Genomic DNA, 15,010 nt, shown 5'->3' with positions numbered 1-15,010 from the left:
GTTCAACCATGAGCTGCTCTAAAAAAAAGTCATCTTGCAGGTATTCTAGAAAATCCCCCTCCTGTAATCCAGTACAAATCTGACTTTTCCAATCTACCTGGATACCGGTGTCGTCTATGACTATTGTAACATTGCCCATTTGGTATGCATTTTCTATCTACCATTGCAATTTGTAGGCCACATCCTTTCTACTGTTTGGGGTCTGTATACAACTCCCATCAGGGTCTTTTTACCCTTGCAGTTCCTTAGCTCAATCCACAATGATTCAACACCTCTGTCCCCTCTTTCTAATGATGTGATTTGATTTTTTACTAACAGAGCAATGCCACCCCCTCTACCTTCCTGTCTCTCCTTTCGAGAGAATGTGCATTCTTGGATACTAAGTTCCCAGCTATCATCTTTCAGTCATGTTTCGGTGATGCCGTACTGCAAGTTCACCTACCTTATTCTGTATACTGTGCATATTCAAATACAACACCTTCAGTCCTGTATTCACCCTTTTCAATTTTGTCCACCTTTTATGCTGCAACTCATCCCATTGACTGAAATTCTGCCCTATCAACAGCCTCTCCACACTACACATTGCCTCTGTTTGTAAACCAGCAACCTAATCTTCAGCACTATCATCGGCCTTTCCTATGATACTTTTTGCTTGGCACACTACTAGGATTCTAGTTTAAACCCCATCGTGCAGCATTAATAAACCTTCCCCCCAGGATATTAGTCCCTCTCCAGTTCAGGTGCAAACTGTCCCTTCTGCTCAGGTCCCACCTTCCCTGGAAGAGAGCCCAATGATTCAAAAATCTTATGCCCTCCTACATCAAGTCCTCAGCCACATATTAATCTGTATAATCCTCCTAGTTCTGGCTGCCCTAGCACGTGGCATAGGTAGTAATCCTTAGGTCACATCCCTGGAGGTCCGGCCCTTTAACTTAGCACCTAGCTCCCTACATTCCCTATGCAGAACCTCTGCCTTCATCCTACCCATGACTTTGGTACCTACATGGACCATCAGCTTTCTGCTGTTCACCTTCTTACTTAATGCTGAGGACTCGATCTAAGATATCCCGAACCCTGGCACCCGGCAGCAACATACCATCCAGAAATCTCGTTCTCGCCCACAGAACCTCCTGTCCATTCCTCTAACAAATCCCCTATCACCACTGTGTGCCTTTTCTCCCTCCTTCTCTTCTGAGTCGCAGAGCAGGTTCAGTGCCAGAGACCCGACCCGACCACTGTGATATTCCACTGTTAGGTCATTCCCACCGCCCCCCCCCCCCACCAAAATATCCAAAGAAATATACCTTTTGCTCAGGGGAATGGCCACAGGGGTACTCTACACTGGGACCTTAACCCTTTCCCAAACACTCCAAATGTGGTCTAACTAAATGCCTTATAAAGTCTCTGCATCACATCCTTGCTTGTGTATTCTGGCCCTCTCTAGATTAATCCTAACATTGCATACGTATTCCTTACCACTAACTCAACCTGCAGATTAACCTTTAGGGAATCCTGCACAAAGACTCCCAAGTACCTTTCACCTTTGATTTTTGAAAATAGTCTACACCTTGATTCTTTCTGCCAAAGTGCATGACCATATACTTCCCTGCACTATATTCCATCAGTCACTTCTTTGCCAATTCTCCCATTCTGCCCCAGTCCTTCTGCAAACTCCCTGCTTCCTCAACATAACCTGTCCCTCCACATATCTTCGTATCATCAGTAAATTCGCCACAAAGCTTGAGTTAATGTGAAAAGAAGTAGCACCAATACCGACCCCCTGCAGAAGCTCGTTTGTCACCGGCAGTCAACAGATAGGTCCCCTTTATTTTGACTCTTTGCCTTCTGCCATTCAGCCAACCTTCTATCCATGCTAGTATCTTTCCTATCATACTGTAGAGTCTCATCTTGTTCAGCAGCCTCATGTGCATCACCTTGTCAAAGACCTTCAGAAAATCTTAGTAAGCAACATCTATTGATTCTCCTTTGTCTATCCTGCCTGTTATTTCCTCAAAGAATTCCAAAAGATTTGTCAGGCAAGATCTACCATGCTGACTTTGGCCCACTTTATCATGCGCCTTCAAGTACTCCAAAAACCTCATCCTTTATAATAGTATCCAACATCAATGAAGTCAGGCTAATTGACCTATAAGTTTCTTACTTCTGCCTCCCTCCCTTCTTAAAGAGTGGAGAGATATTTGCAATTTTCCAACCCTCCAGAACCATTCTAGAATCTAGTGATACTAGAGAGATTATTAATAATTTACTTTCTTTGAACTTAAAGAAACCCTCATTGTTAGTTGTTATATTTCTTCCAGTTTGTTCTCAATTTACATTCTTCTTTTCTATGGCCTTGTTTGCTGGAGTCTGAATTTATCCTAATCTTTGCGGCAAAATTATACATTATACATTTTCTCTTCCCTCTACTTCCTTCATTTGGAATGGTTTGATCATTCTCCATTTCTCAGAATCATTCCTTCTCATTGAGGCATACAGTATATAATGTATTATCCACTTTAGTGTCTACTACTGCTTGTCTTTTGTTTCATCTGCTAATCAATTTACCAGTTCAATTTAGTGAATTCTTCCTTCATTCCATTCTAATTCCCTTTATTCATGCAGTACTTTTTGCTGAATGCCAAACCTATTATGCTATGACTATTGTTTCCCAACGGGTACTTTTCTCTGAGAAAATTTATATCGTTAAGTACAAAAATTTGGATAAACTCAAAATCCAGCAAAGAAGGACTAAAGAAAGGAGAAAATACTATGAAGGGATACCAACCAGAAAAATATAGAAATAGACAGTAAGGTCACACATTTCTAGTTCTAAGATAGTCTGATAGAGTGGTAGATGAGTAGTTTAGACATGGTTTCTGCATGTTCCATTCAGGGACAAAAGGTGCTTAGAACCTTTCTTGGTTCCTTCTTTATTTTGATCAGTCACAATACAAGAATTCTCATGAGTTGGTAAGGGTGTCATGTTGATCTTGAGCTAAATTTGGAAATATTCAAGTTTTTTTTCCTGCCCTCCAAGACATGTCTGCCATGATAGAGCTCTGATTAGAGGACAAGTTTAAGGGGACTGGTGTCAAGTATGCAAACAATGTTGTCCTCTTCCAAAATTGATTGAATGTAATCAGAGCCTCAATGCTGGCCTGAAGGAGGATATTATCAATGGTTGGGCTATCCTAGCAACTGAAGTGGATGTTATTCTATTAAATACCAACTTAAAAATCAGTTCAAATGCTGACATCGTTTCTGTCTTGCTTAACTCCACAAAAAGGTAATTCTCTGTGTGAGAAGGTTATCTTGCTCCTAGCTCATTAAAAAAATTGCATCTCTGGCTCCCCATTTTAAATCTCTCAAAAACTAGAAATAATGTATTTCCAATCGCTAGTCAAAATTTTAAAACTTCTATAAAGTGAACTCGTCTTGCAGTGCCAGAGTGGATTAAGTTTTCCTCCCTGGGTTATTTTATTGAATCAGCTCCCTGGGTTATTTTATTGATTCAGCTTTGTTGAATCTGACAATTTTATTTTAGTATTGCCAGCAGACGCACAATAGTGCAATGCGTACTATCTTATACTGCTATAGTGCTGACTGAACAATAGCATAAAAATAGATGTAATACAGGCCTAATCTATATTCCAACCACAGAGCACATAAGCAAAGTACTGTCACAGTCTGATTTTGTAAAGTGTTTTATCCTCAATACTAGAACTTCACCAAAACAAAACACCAGTTTTAAAAATTGGAAAGTGGGTGTTGTTTCAATTTTTCTTTGGTGTACAAATGAAAACTCCTCTTCCTTTCTGACATTTGTATACTGAAGGTTTAAGGAAAAGTGAAATAGGAAAGCAATTAGTGACCCAAGAATATATTTCAATTAACAATGCAGAGATATAATGATTTTTTAAAATGCAGCCACAATAAGCATTTACATTATGGAATATATACTAAACAAATTCTCTGAGGAAATAAAGAAAACAATTTTATAAATTTAAATATAATGCAATTACATTTTCTTTCCAGTGTCAGTTGGCATACACTTTGTGTAGCAGAGTGATGACTAATAATTTGGGTCCTAGACTTGCAATGGTATTGCTGCTTGTACCCATAGAACCATAGAACATTACAGCACAGAAACAGGCCTTTTGGCCCTTCTTGGCTGTGCCAAATCATTTTTCTGCCTAGTCCCACTGACCTGCACCTGGACCATATCCCTCCATACACCTCTCATCCATGTACCTGTCCAAATCAAATCAAATCTGCCTGGTTTATATGATCCCTTTTGGGAAAATATCAGGTTAACCTAGTGCCTCTGCACAACAACTTGTCTGAGATTAACAACAAGTGAAGGGGAGGTATAGGATGCGAGGCAGAGAATTCCAACTCCTCTTGCACTTCATAGGTAATGCAAAGCACAATGACATCAAATCTATACTTTTAAAAGAAATCTGTCCCAGCAAAACTAAATAAAAATAACAATTTAATTATCTGTAACCTCTAGTTACGTACATGAAGCTGCAACAAACAGAATACATCACAGAAGAAAACAAACATGCATTAAACAAACACAAAAGAGCAGATGAATACTCACTATAAAAACCTGCAGCTGAGATGGGTACAAAATAGAGGAACAGACAAAAAGTTATAGACTATATAGATCAATTTAAGTTAATACATATTCTAGAAATAATTACATTTCAATTTTTAAATTATCAAACCAAGCAGAACAAAAATTTACATTTTGAACTCAATCCAAAACACTGACATCAATCTGACCAAATTGCAAAGGCTGAAATAAATGCATCACTACTATTAGATTGCATTTAGTTCAGGCTTCATAAAGCTTGAACTAAATGCTTGTAAAAAATGTTTCATAGAACTTAAAGGAAACAAATATCATAAGAAATTAGACTCATTGATTTTACTGAGAAGTTATTAATTTTTAATTTGTAGAAAAAAATCCATATGAAAACCAACAGCAACATGCTATATGCAGATGTCTGGTTATAATTTCTGAAGGGAGAACAAAGGAAGTGTTACTTTAAAGGTGGTAAATTATTAAGACACTTTACAAGTTACTCCTCCTTTGAGTCAAACTATATTTTTATACAGGAAGAACAAGCAAATTTGGAATTTTTGCAGTAGATGTACTTGGATTTTCAGGAGGCCTCGACAAGGAGTCACACATGAGGCTGCTTAGCAAGATAAGAAACCCATGGAATTATAGGAGAGTCACTAGCGTGGGTGGAGCATTGGCTGATCAGCAGAAAACAGAGAGTGGGAATAAAGGGATTCTATTCTAGCTGGCTGCAGGTTACCAGTGGAGTTCCACGGTTGGGACCACTGCTTTTTATGATGTATGTCAATGAATTGGACCATAGGATTAATGGATTTGTGGTTAAATTTGCTAATGATACAAAGATAGGTGGAGGAGCGGGTAGTGTTGAAGAAACAGAGAGCTTGCAGAGAGACTTAGATAGTTTAGGGGAATGGGCAAATGAAATACAATGCTGGAAAGTGTATGGTCATGCGCTTTGGTGGAAGAAATAAATGGGCAGACTATTATTTAGATGAGGAGAGAAGTATCCAGGAATGAAAGGGTTACCGTACGAGGAACATCTGGCAGCTCTTGGGCTGTATTCCCTGGAGTTCAGGAGAATGAGGGGGGATCTCATAGAAACATTCCAAATGTTAAAAGGCCTGAACAGATTAGATATGGCAAAGTTATTTCCCATTGTAGGGGAGTCTAGGACAGGAGGACACAACTTCAGGATTGAGGGACATCCATTTAGAACAGAGATGCGGAGAAATTACTTTAGTCAGAGGGTGGTAAATCTGTGGAATTTGTTGCCACAAGCGGCTATGGAGGCCAAGTCACTGGGTGCATTTAAGGCAGCGATAGATAGGTTCTTGATTAGCCAGGGCATCAAAGGGTATGGGGAAAAGGCTGGGGAGTGGGGATGACTGGAAGAATTAGATCTGCCCAATTCTTCCCAAATAGCAGAGCAGACTCGATGGGCCAAATGGCTACTTCTGCTCCTATATCTTATGGTCTCATTTCCCGTTCAAACTAGTGTTACAATTTAATGGATCCTTTGATTTATTTGAAAACATTAAAATCCACTTTTAAATGTAAAATTTAGACACCTAGAATATGAGTTATATGAGAGCTACATAGAACTACATTCCCACTAACCATTTACATACTCCTAAATTTCAACTATTCAAAAGAATTACTGCCAATGGAGTACCTCATATCAAAAGAAAGGAATGCTATAATTTCATAATTAATAAAAAACTTAATAATTTTCAATTCCTCTAATATCTGCAACTTGACAGAAGTTTTTTTTCGAATCATCCTTCAATTTATTTCAGGTCAACAGTTTTTTAAAAATGATACTGAAAAATATTCTAATTACCCTTTTGTTTGCTCAATATCCTTGCAAAAGTTTGATGATCTTCATTACTTAAATTGAATTCTACTTAGGGTACAACATGAAAAAAAAACTGCTTTAAATATGGTCAATTGGCATTAGAAGTGAAGCCTGCATGTAATAAAAAATCCTTGGATGGAAATTCAAGCTCATACTGTATATTGTTCAACATCTAGGCTATATAGCAAAAGTAACTGCAATTAAGAGTTTCAGGACTGTGTGATGGCTCGCAAAGTGATCAAGATTTTTCCTTCACCTAATGGGTTCAAATATACTTAAGTACTGTATGTTTAAAAGGAGAATGGAAGTATTTTAATGACATTAATTTTTGAAAGATGAAATCGAAAAAAAGTTGCACAAGTCATATAAAAAGCCAAATAAATTTTTCTTACCTGCAGGATTTGCAAAATCGAGTATACTAGTAGCAGGCTGCAACAGGTCAGGGCTGCTAGAAGAAAGAGTTCCAGGGAATGGCATTATAGCAACGCTGTGTCTGAACTGCCTTGTTCCAACGATGCTATCATCCTGAGACTGGCTCACTCCAGCATCACTGTGAACCATTAAAGAAAGAATAAAACAAATTGATGTTTGTGATAAGCTGTATGCAAGAAGTAATAACAATAGCAATAATTCTTAATGGGATAGAACTGTAGTCTTCAGTGTCCAACTTTCAAGCTACTAAATTTATCTATGAAATTGTGTTGCGCCAGAAATTACATTTCACACTTTCAATGCAATCACGCCAACAATGAAGAATATTTATTGGGCATAGGCAATGCCATACACAGGAGGGTGAAGCAAAGCAAAGTGAGAGTCACCCTGGGCTGTTCTTGGGTACTTCTGATGAATGATTGCAGATCAACACTGGCAGTAGGCCAGAAACCAGGTTACTTGTCTGCCCTCGTTCAGCTCCAAAGGGACGATGCATATTTTAGGGAGTCTATGAAAACAGCACTATGATGCTAAATGTTTAAAAATGAAGGATGACACAGCACAGGCAGACAATGTTTAGTTGTTATTAAGAACAGTTACTAAAATGCATGAGAATGAGGTTAGAGCAGAATGTAATTGACACTTATTTCTTCCACAAATACATTACGTCCAATACAGAATGACATTGCAGAGCAAATTTATATTAAAAAAAAATTCTGTGGAATTGGGCCAGAACAAAGAAATAGGTGATGCTACCCAAGTCTGTATATCAGAAGTGTAATGGATTATCTTTTACAAAAGTACAAGTGAATGTCACAAGATGTCTAACAAAAAAAGTACAAAATTATGGATGACACCTCCAGGAGTTCTGGGGCTTGACTACTTGAAAAGAAAGATAACTGAACAAATCTTCAACAGAACAAAAGGAAATCATTTTCCTAAACTGCATAAAAACAAAGCTTCAGGCAATTGAGCCTTTAAATGAGTTGTAGGCAAAGTTTTTAATAAATTAAATATCTTACCAAAATAGTCCCCTGTATGGGTTATGCAATCACAGAAAGAAGACAACATTTAATATAATGAGATGAATTACATTACAAAAAGCATACAAAAGACATGGATAAACACCTGAACATTTCCCTAGATTCACAAATGATTACATAAACCAACAGTAATTTCAACAGTATTAGAAAGGTCTTATATATGAAGAGTTAAGGGCAGGAACTAACCAGTTTAGATAATCAAGTATTGAGGACTAAGAATAAACTTATAAAGGATTCAGATATTATCTTAAAAATGAATTAAGAAAAACAAGAAGTTTTAATTCTACCCTTATTTGGGAAAAGAACAACTCGGTTTATGTTGAAGATATATTTAAATATCCATATTGGGGTGGTGTGGTGGTGTAGTGGGTAGCCACTACAAGCCACCTGGGTTCAATTCCTGCCACTACTTGTAAGGAGTTTGGATGTTCTCTTTGTGACGGTTTCTTCCAGGTGCTTAGATTCCCCCCACAATCCAAACACATACTGACTGATGGGTTAATTGGACATTGTAAATTGTCCCGTGATTAGGCTAGGAATAAATTAAGGATTGCTGGGTGTGGCTCAAAGGGCAGGAAGGGCCGATTTCGCACTGTATCTCAATAAATAAATAAATTGCAACACCACCTCATTTTTAAAAAAGGCATTAACCATAATTTTAGAAAGATGAATCATACAAAATCACATTTTTGAGCACGTGAACAACGACCAAGAGGCTGGTGTAATGTTAGAAATGCAAGATAATACTGTTACATCATGAACATTGTAACAGAACAGAATATGGAGGCCTTGGAGAAATAACAAGAAAATATTTCCAAAATATTTCCCTCTTAAGCCTGGCTTATACTTCTGCATTAACTGGACGCCGTAGCCTATGCACGTTGGGAGCATTTATACCTGTGCATTGGTGTGTCTGCGTCGCTCGGCAAATCGCACACGTTACGCATGTGCACTCACCTGCCCGCGCAAGGCTTCATGGTCATGGTAGTCTCGGGGTAAACAAGACGCAAGCGTCTTTTTTTGTGCGAAATGTGTCCTCCATAATTTCGGAGGTCTGTAAAGCTTTATGGAAAGCATTGCAGCCAGAGTTCCTTCCCTGCCCTTCAGTTGCCCAATGGGAAGTTATTGCAGCGTAGGATGACATGCGATGCTACCAAGTGGACCAATCACAGTTCTTACGGTTTGCGTTGCCGCGACATGTGGTTACATTTTGGGAGATGTGCGCGTCGCGGCAACGCAAGCTCTCGCGTAGGATTCCGCATCGGCTTTGCGGCGACGCAGACCTTATGGCGGCGTGTTGACACAGAATTATAAATCAGCCTTCAGACACAGCCAGCAAAGCAAATTTAAAAGAAAACAGAAGGATTTGATGGAAGACTTTTTTAAACAAATACAGTAGCTTGTTTTTGGTACCTCCAAGAGGACTACAACCTCGTTGTGATTTGGAGGCTTGTGTGCCCCAATGGCCCAGAAAGCTATGCTGGCTGGAATCAGGGCTTTATGCTTTGGCTCTTGGTAGAGTTACCCATGCCATGTCAGGGTAAAGGTCAGACCAAGCGCAGTCCACCGGTCCTCCAGCTTTGGGGTTTCTGCTCAGGGCTAACAAACCTGACTGGTCAAAGAAAACTGTTATGGAAACAGCAATGAAGAAGATCTTCATTGCTGCACTAAGAGCAAGTGACGTAATGGTGGTAAGTAAATTGTTTCTGATTACAAAAAGTAAAATAGAATTCTCAGAATAATTGACCATCTGCAGGACAACCACGAAAATCCAGGAGATCTTTTACAAGATGTTATGATGAAACAAATTAATGCTTGGTGGAGTGCTTGATATAACTGAACATGTGTGGATGCCTTAAACTTCTATACATGTAGATTTACAGCATTTAAACTATTCTTAAATTGTTTTTGCCATCCTAACAGAAGACCACCTCCACCTCACTGACAATCAACACTGGCGCATCTCAGGGAACTGTGCTTCGCCCACTGCTCTACTCCTGATACACCTTTGCCTGTGTGGCTAGGCAGAGTTCAAATGCCACCTATAAATTGATGCAATTGTTGGCAGAAACACACACAAAATGCTGGAGGAACTCAGCAGGCAAGTCAGTGTCTATTTCAGGACTAGCCCGAAACGTTGACTATGCTTTTTGCTATAGATACTGCCTGGCCTGCTAAGTTCCTCCAGCATTTTGTGTGTGTTGCTTGGATCTTTACTTTACTTTATTGTCACCAAACAATTGATACTAGAGCGTACAATCATCACAGTGATATTTGATTCTGCACCTCACGCTCCCTGGAGTACAAATCGATATTAAATATTAAAAATTTAAATTATAAATCATAAATAGAAAATAGAAAAGGGAGAGTAAGGTAGTGCAAAAAAAACGAGAGGCAGGTCCGGATATTTGGAGGGTACAGCCCAGATCCGGGTCAGGATCCATTCAGCAGTCTTATCACAGTTGGAAAGAAGATGTTCCCAAATCTGGCCGTATGAGTCTTCAAGCTCCTGAGCCTTCTCCCGGAGGGAAGAGGGACCTCCAGCATCTGCAGATTTTCTCATGTTCACTTTTGGCAGAATTTCAGATGGTGACGAGAGGGTGTACAGGAGGAAGACACATCAGCTGCTTGAGTGGTGTCACAGCAACAACCTTGCACTCAATGTCAGTAAGACCAAAGAACTGATTGTGGACTTCAGAAAGGGTGAGACGTGGGAACACACACCAGTCCTCATAGCGATCAGAAGGGGAAAGAGTGAGCAATTTCAAGTTCCTTGGTGTCAATATCACTAAGTACCTATCTGGGACCTAATATATCAATGCAGCTACAATAGGAGTCTGAGCAGAATTGGTGTGTCCACAAGACCATAAGAGATAGGAACAGAATTAGGCCATTCTGCTCAGAGTCTGCTCCGTCATTCCATCATGGCTGATCCTGGATCCCACTCAATCCATACATCTCTCATCTCATCATGTTCTTTGATGCCCTGAAGGATCAGGAAACGATCAATTTCCACCTTAAATATACCCACAGGCTCACGGACTTCAACTCTACTGCAGTCTGTAGCAGAGCATTCCACAGATTTACTAATCTCTGGCTAAAAGAAATTCTCCTTACCTCTGTTCTAAAAGGTCAATTTTGAGGCTGTGTCCTCTAGTTCTGGATATCCCCACCATAGGAAACACCCTCTTCACATCAACACTAACTAGTCCTTTCAACATTTGGTAGGTTTCAATGAGAACCCCACCCCCTCACATTCTTCTAAGTTCCAGTGAGTACAGATATCTGCCAAACGCTTCTCATATGTTAACCCCTTCATTCTTGGAATCATCCTTGCGAACCTTCCCTCGACTCTCTCCAATGACAACACATCCTTTATGGGGCCCAAAACTGTTGACAATACTCCAAGAGCGGCCTGACTAGTGTCTTATAAAGGCTGAGTATTATCTCCTTGCTTTTATATTCTAATCCCCTAGAAATAAATGCTAGCATTGCATTTGCCTTCTTTACCACAGACTCAACCTGTAAACTAACTTTCTGGCAGTCTTGCATGAGGACTTCCAAGTCCTTCTGCACCTCTGAGGTTTGAACTTTCTCCCCACTTAGATAATAGTCTGCACTATTGCTCCTTTTACCAAAATGGATTATCATACATCTCCCAATCCTGCATTCCATCTGCCACTTTTTTTGCCCATTCTTCTGATTTGTCCAAGTTCTGTTGCAATCGCATTACTTCCTCGGCACTACCTACTGCTCCATCTATTTTCATATCATTCGCAAACTCTGTCACAAAGCCATCAATTCCATTACCTAAATCACTGGCAAACAATGTGAAAAGTAGTGGTCCCGGTTCTGACCCCTGAGGAACAGTATTAGCACTGGCAGCCAACCAGAAAAGGCCCCTTTATTCCCACTTGCTGGTTAGCCATTCTGCTAGTATCCTTCCTGTAACTCCATAGGATTTTATCCTGTTAAGCAGCCTCATGTGTGGCACCTTACCAAATGCCTTCTGAAAATCCAAGTAAATGACATCCACTGCCTCTCCTTTGTCCACCCTGCTTGTTTCTTCCTCAAATAACTCCAACAGATTTGTCAGGCAGGATTTCCCTTCACAGAAACCATGCTTAGATTTATTTTATCATGTCACCAGAGGCACTCACAAATTTCAACAGATGTACAGTGGAGAGCAATCTAACTGGCTGCATCACCATCTGGAATGGGAGGGAGCTACTGCACAGGATAGAAATAAACTGCAGAGAGTTGTAAACTTAGTCAGCTCTATCTGTGTAGTATCCGGGAAATCTTCAAGGAACGATGCCTCAGAAAAGTGGCATCCATTATTAAGGACTCCCATGACCAGGGTCATGCCTTGTTGACACTGCTACCACTGTTACCACTGCTACTAAAAAGTGCATGAAGGCAAATACTCAGTGATTGAGGGACAGCTTCCCCTTGATCATTGAGTCTTTGTACACACACATACATACTTCTATAATTCACATTTTTCCTATTAATATGTATTACATTATACTGCTGCCATAAAAGCAACAAATTTCATGACATATGCTGGTTAAACCTGATTCTGATTCAAATGAATTTGAAGAACGAGCTTTGCATTCATACCATGATCTCAGTCAACAAACTTGAAAAGCAGAAATCATGTTTCAGAAATTTAGTCCTGTCACACCAGTGGTATTGCAATGGTGAACTGTGGAAAACAGAAGTGATCGTCTTTTTGTTGAATTTTGAGTCCCCAGGGATATTTTTCCAAATTTTAGATCATTTCCCAAAAACCCTCAGATCAACAATTCCATCTTGAGAGCATATGCATGGAAGTATTTCATGAAAATACTTCAAAGTGGGTGAGAACATAGGATATTAAGACGTACTGCCCCATTCTGTATATTTACCTGATGCTTCATTTAAGATCTAAAACTTATCCTACAGGGTTTTGTAACTTCTCAGAATACTACTGCATCGATCTGCTGATACATCCTATAAATTACCTAGATTAATCCGAAGCAAAAATGGCCATTATCAATGAACAAGTAATCCCAAATACAATTACTGATATTTTAAATTTCAGATTTCTGTGAATAAAGTTCATGTTATTGTTATTACAGGACAGAAATTGAAATGTGTGAACATTCAACCACAGAAAATATCAACTACTGTTCCTTCTAACAACATACAACAAAACAGATTATCCTTATCAATCAATCCCCAGCAGCATTAATTGCTCCAGTCATATTCGCATGCTGTACTCTGCCTACCATGCTTATTTACCCGCGTCAGCAACCTCTGGTAGGGACCATGCATTTCCCCATCCAACACTTCTGATCGGTCCAACTCTTCTAATCTACTGCATAGCCTCACCATTCAAATTTAAGCTCCAATCTTCCCTCTGGCTTCCAATACTCTCACCTGCTCTGGGACATACTCTTTCATCCGGCCACTAGTCAGCCTCCGCTCCAGCCTTTCTAATTGTGTTCTGCTCTCAAATTCCTAATGGCACTTTAGACCTCCCGATCAATAGTTGCTTTCAATATGGATGGCTATAACTGGCAAATGAATGTGAAAGAAAGTTGCTACATAAATCCTGCTATTCAATCTGGCATGATCTCTGATTCTTCAGACTTCCAAAATCTAAAATTATCACTTGCCACCCATGTCTATGGGCTTCTAGGTTAACATGAGGCCCAGGAATTCAATCTGGTCCTTCTACTAAACCAGATGCCTCTGGTCTTAACATTGTTCCATTTGTCAGCATTTAAGAATTTAAGAATTAAGAGTCAGAGAAGGCTATTTTGTCCCAAGTGCCTACTAAATAACACTATGGCTGACCTTTCACTTGAGTGCTACTTTTTCTATTATTATCCCTTGATTTCCTTCATATCTAAAGATCAAATGATTTTTACCTTGAATATATTTTACAATGCTTGAGCCTCCACTGCAGTCTTGGGGGGTAAATTCAAATTCACAGCCTGCTCAGTACTGGAATTTCTTTTTATTTACCCTGACTGGCAAATCCTTATTTTCAGATAATGAATACAGCTTGTAAAGATACCAAACATAAGAATATCATTTCCACACCCACTACGTCAAATCCATTTAATAACTTTCTATGCAAACAGGAATTCTGCAGATGAGTCCTGACGAAGGGTCTCGGCCTGAAACGTCAACTGCACCTCTTCCTACAGATGCTGCCTGGCCTGCTGCGTTCACCAGCAACTTTGATGTGTGTTGCTGTAATAACTTTCTATGTTTTAATGAGATTTGTACATTTTAAGCTAATCACAATTCTCTTATACTGCATTTGGTAAGTTCTTGTTGTTTGGTCTCAACTATCATCACTTTTCAAACTTAAATTTCTTGAGTAAAATTACAAAGCTTTTAAAAGGGAAATTAAATAAAATATTCCTAGAAGTTTATTACTTAGGCTGCTAGCTTACAAAGTGTGAATCCAAATTCTATATTTTAAATATGCTGTGCAGAGTCTCCATGCTCATCATTTTGTATGATATTCTTCAGCCTCCCAGAAAAAAACAGAAACTGTGATTCAGGCTGAAAGCATCTAAATACCTTGGCCCAACAGCCATTGAACTATCAACATACATCAAAGTTGCTGGTGAACGCAGCAGGCCAGGCAGCATCTATAGGAAGAAGCGCAGTCGACGTTTCAGGCCGAGACCCTTCGTCAGGACTAACTGAAGGAAGAGTGACTATCAAACTTATTTAAGTAATGATGCTTATATACAAGTTATTCTCATGGAAACAAGCCTTCAATTAAAAACTTAACAGATACTGCACATATCCAATGATATTCCCAGGTTTCACACAAATAATTTAGTCTAAGTTGCTTCAAATTGTATTATGTAGTTATGCGTTCTCTGGAGTGCAAATGATTGAGCCATTCAGATCCCAACCTCCTGCTTTGCCAAGTCAATCAAACTGAACCATGTCATAGTAACTAGCCCAGGGAATTTTATAGAAAAAAAGATACAATGAAATAACGTTATTCTAACCTTCCACAGAAATTTAGCGCTAACCATTATTTATCTGTGTTTTATTTAATAGGTGCATTGCTCC

General features: G+C 39.2%; 1 protein-coding gene across 9 annotated transcripts in view; it reads right to left on the bottom strand.

Moving 5' to 3' along the window:
• LOC134349238 (rap guanine nucleotide exchange factor 6-like) overlaps positions 1-15,010 on the bottom strand; it is a 406,825-nt gene that overhangs the window by 74,176 nt on the left and 317,639 nt on the right. For all 9 annotated transcript variants that reach the window (XM_063053253.1, XM_063053254.1, XM_063053257.1 and 6 more), the window contains one exon: positions 6,839-6,996. In XM_063053253.1, coding sequence (XP_062909323.1) covers positions 6,839-6,996 — 158 coding nt within the window. The remainder of the gene's footprint in view (positions 1-6,838; positions 6,997-15,010) is intronic.

The sequence above is a fragment of the Mobula hypostoma genome, chromosome 7 (genome assembly GCF_963921235.1).
Source record: "Mobula hypostoma chromosome 7, sMobHyp1.1, whole genome shotgun sequence".
NCBI lineage: Eukaryota > Metazoa > Chordata > Chondrichthyes > Myliobatiformes > Myliobatidae > Mobula > Mobula hypostoma.
This window is presented reverse-complemented; position numbering and strand designations above follow the sequence as displayed.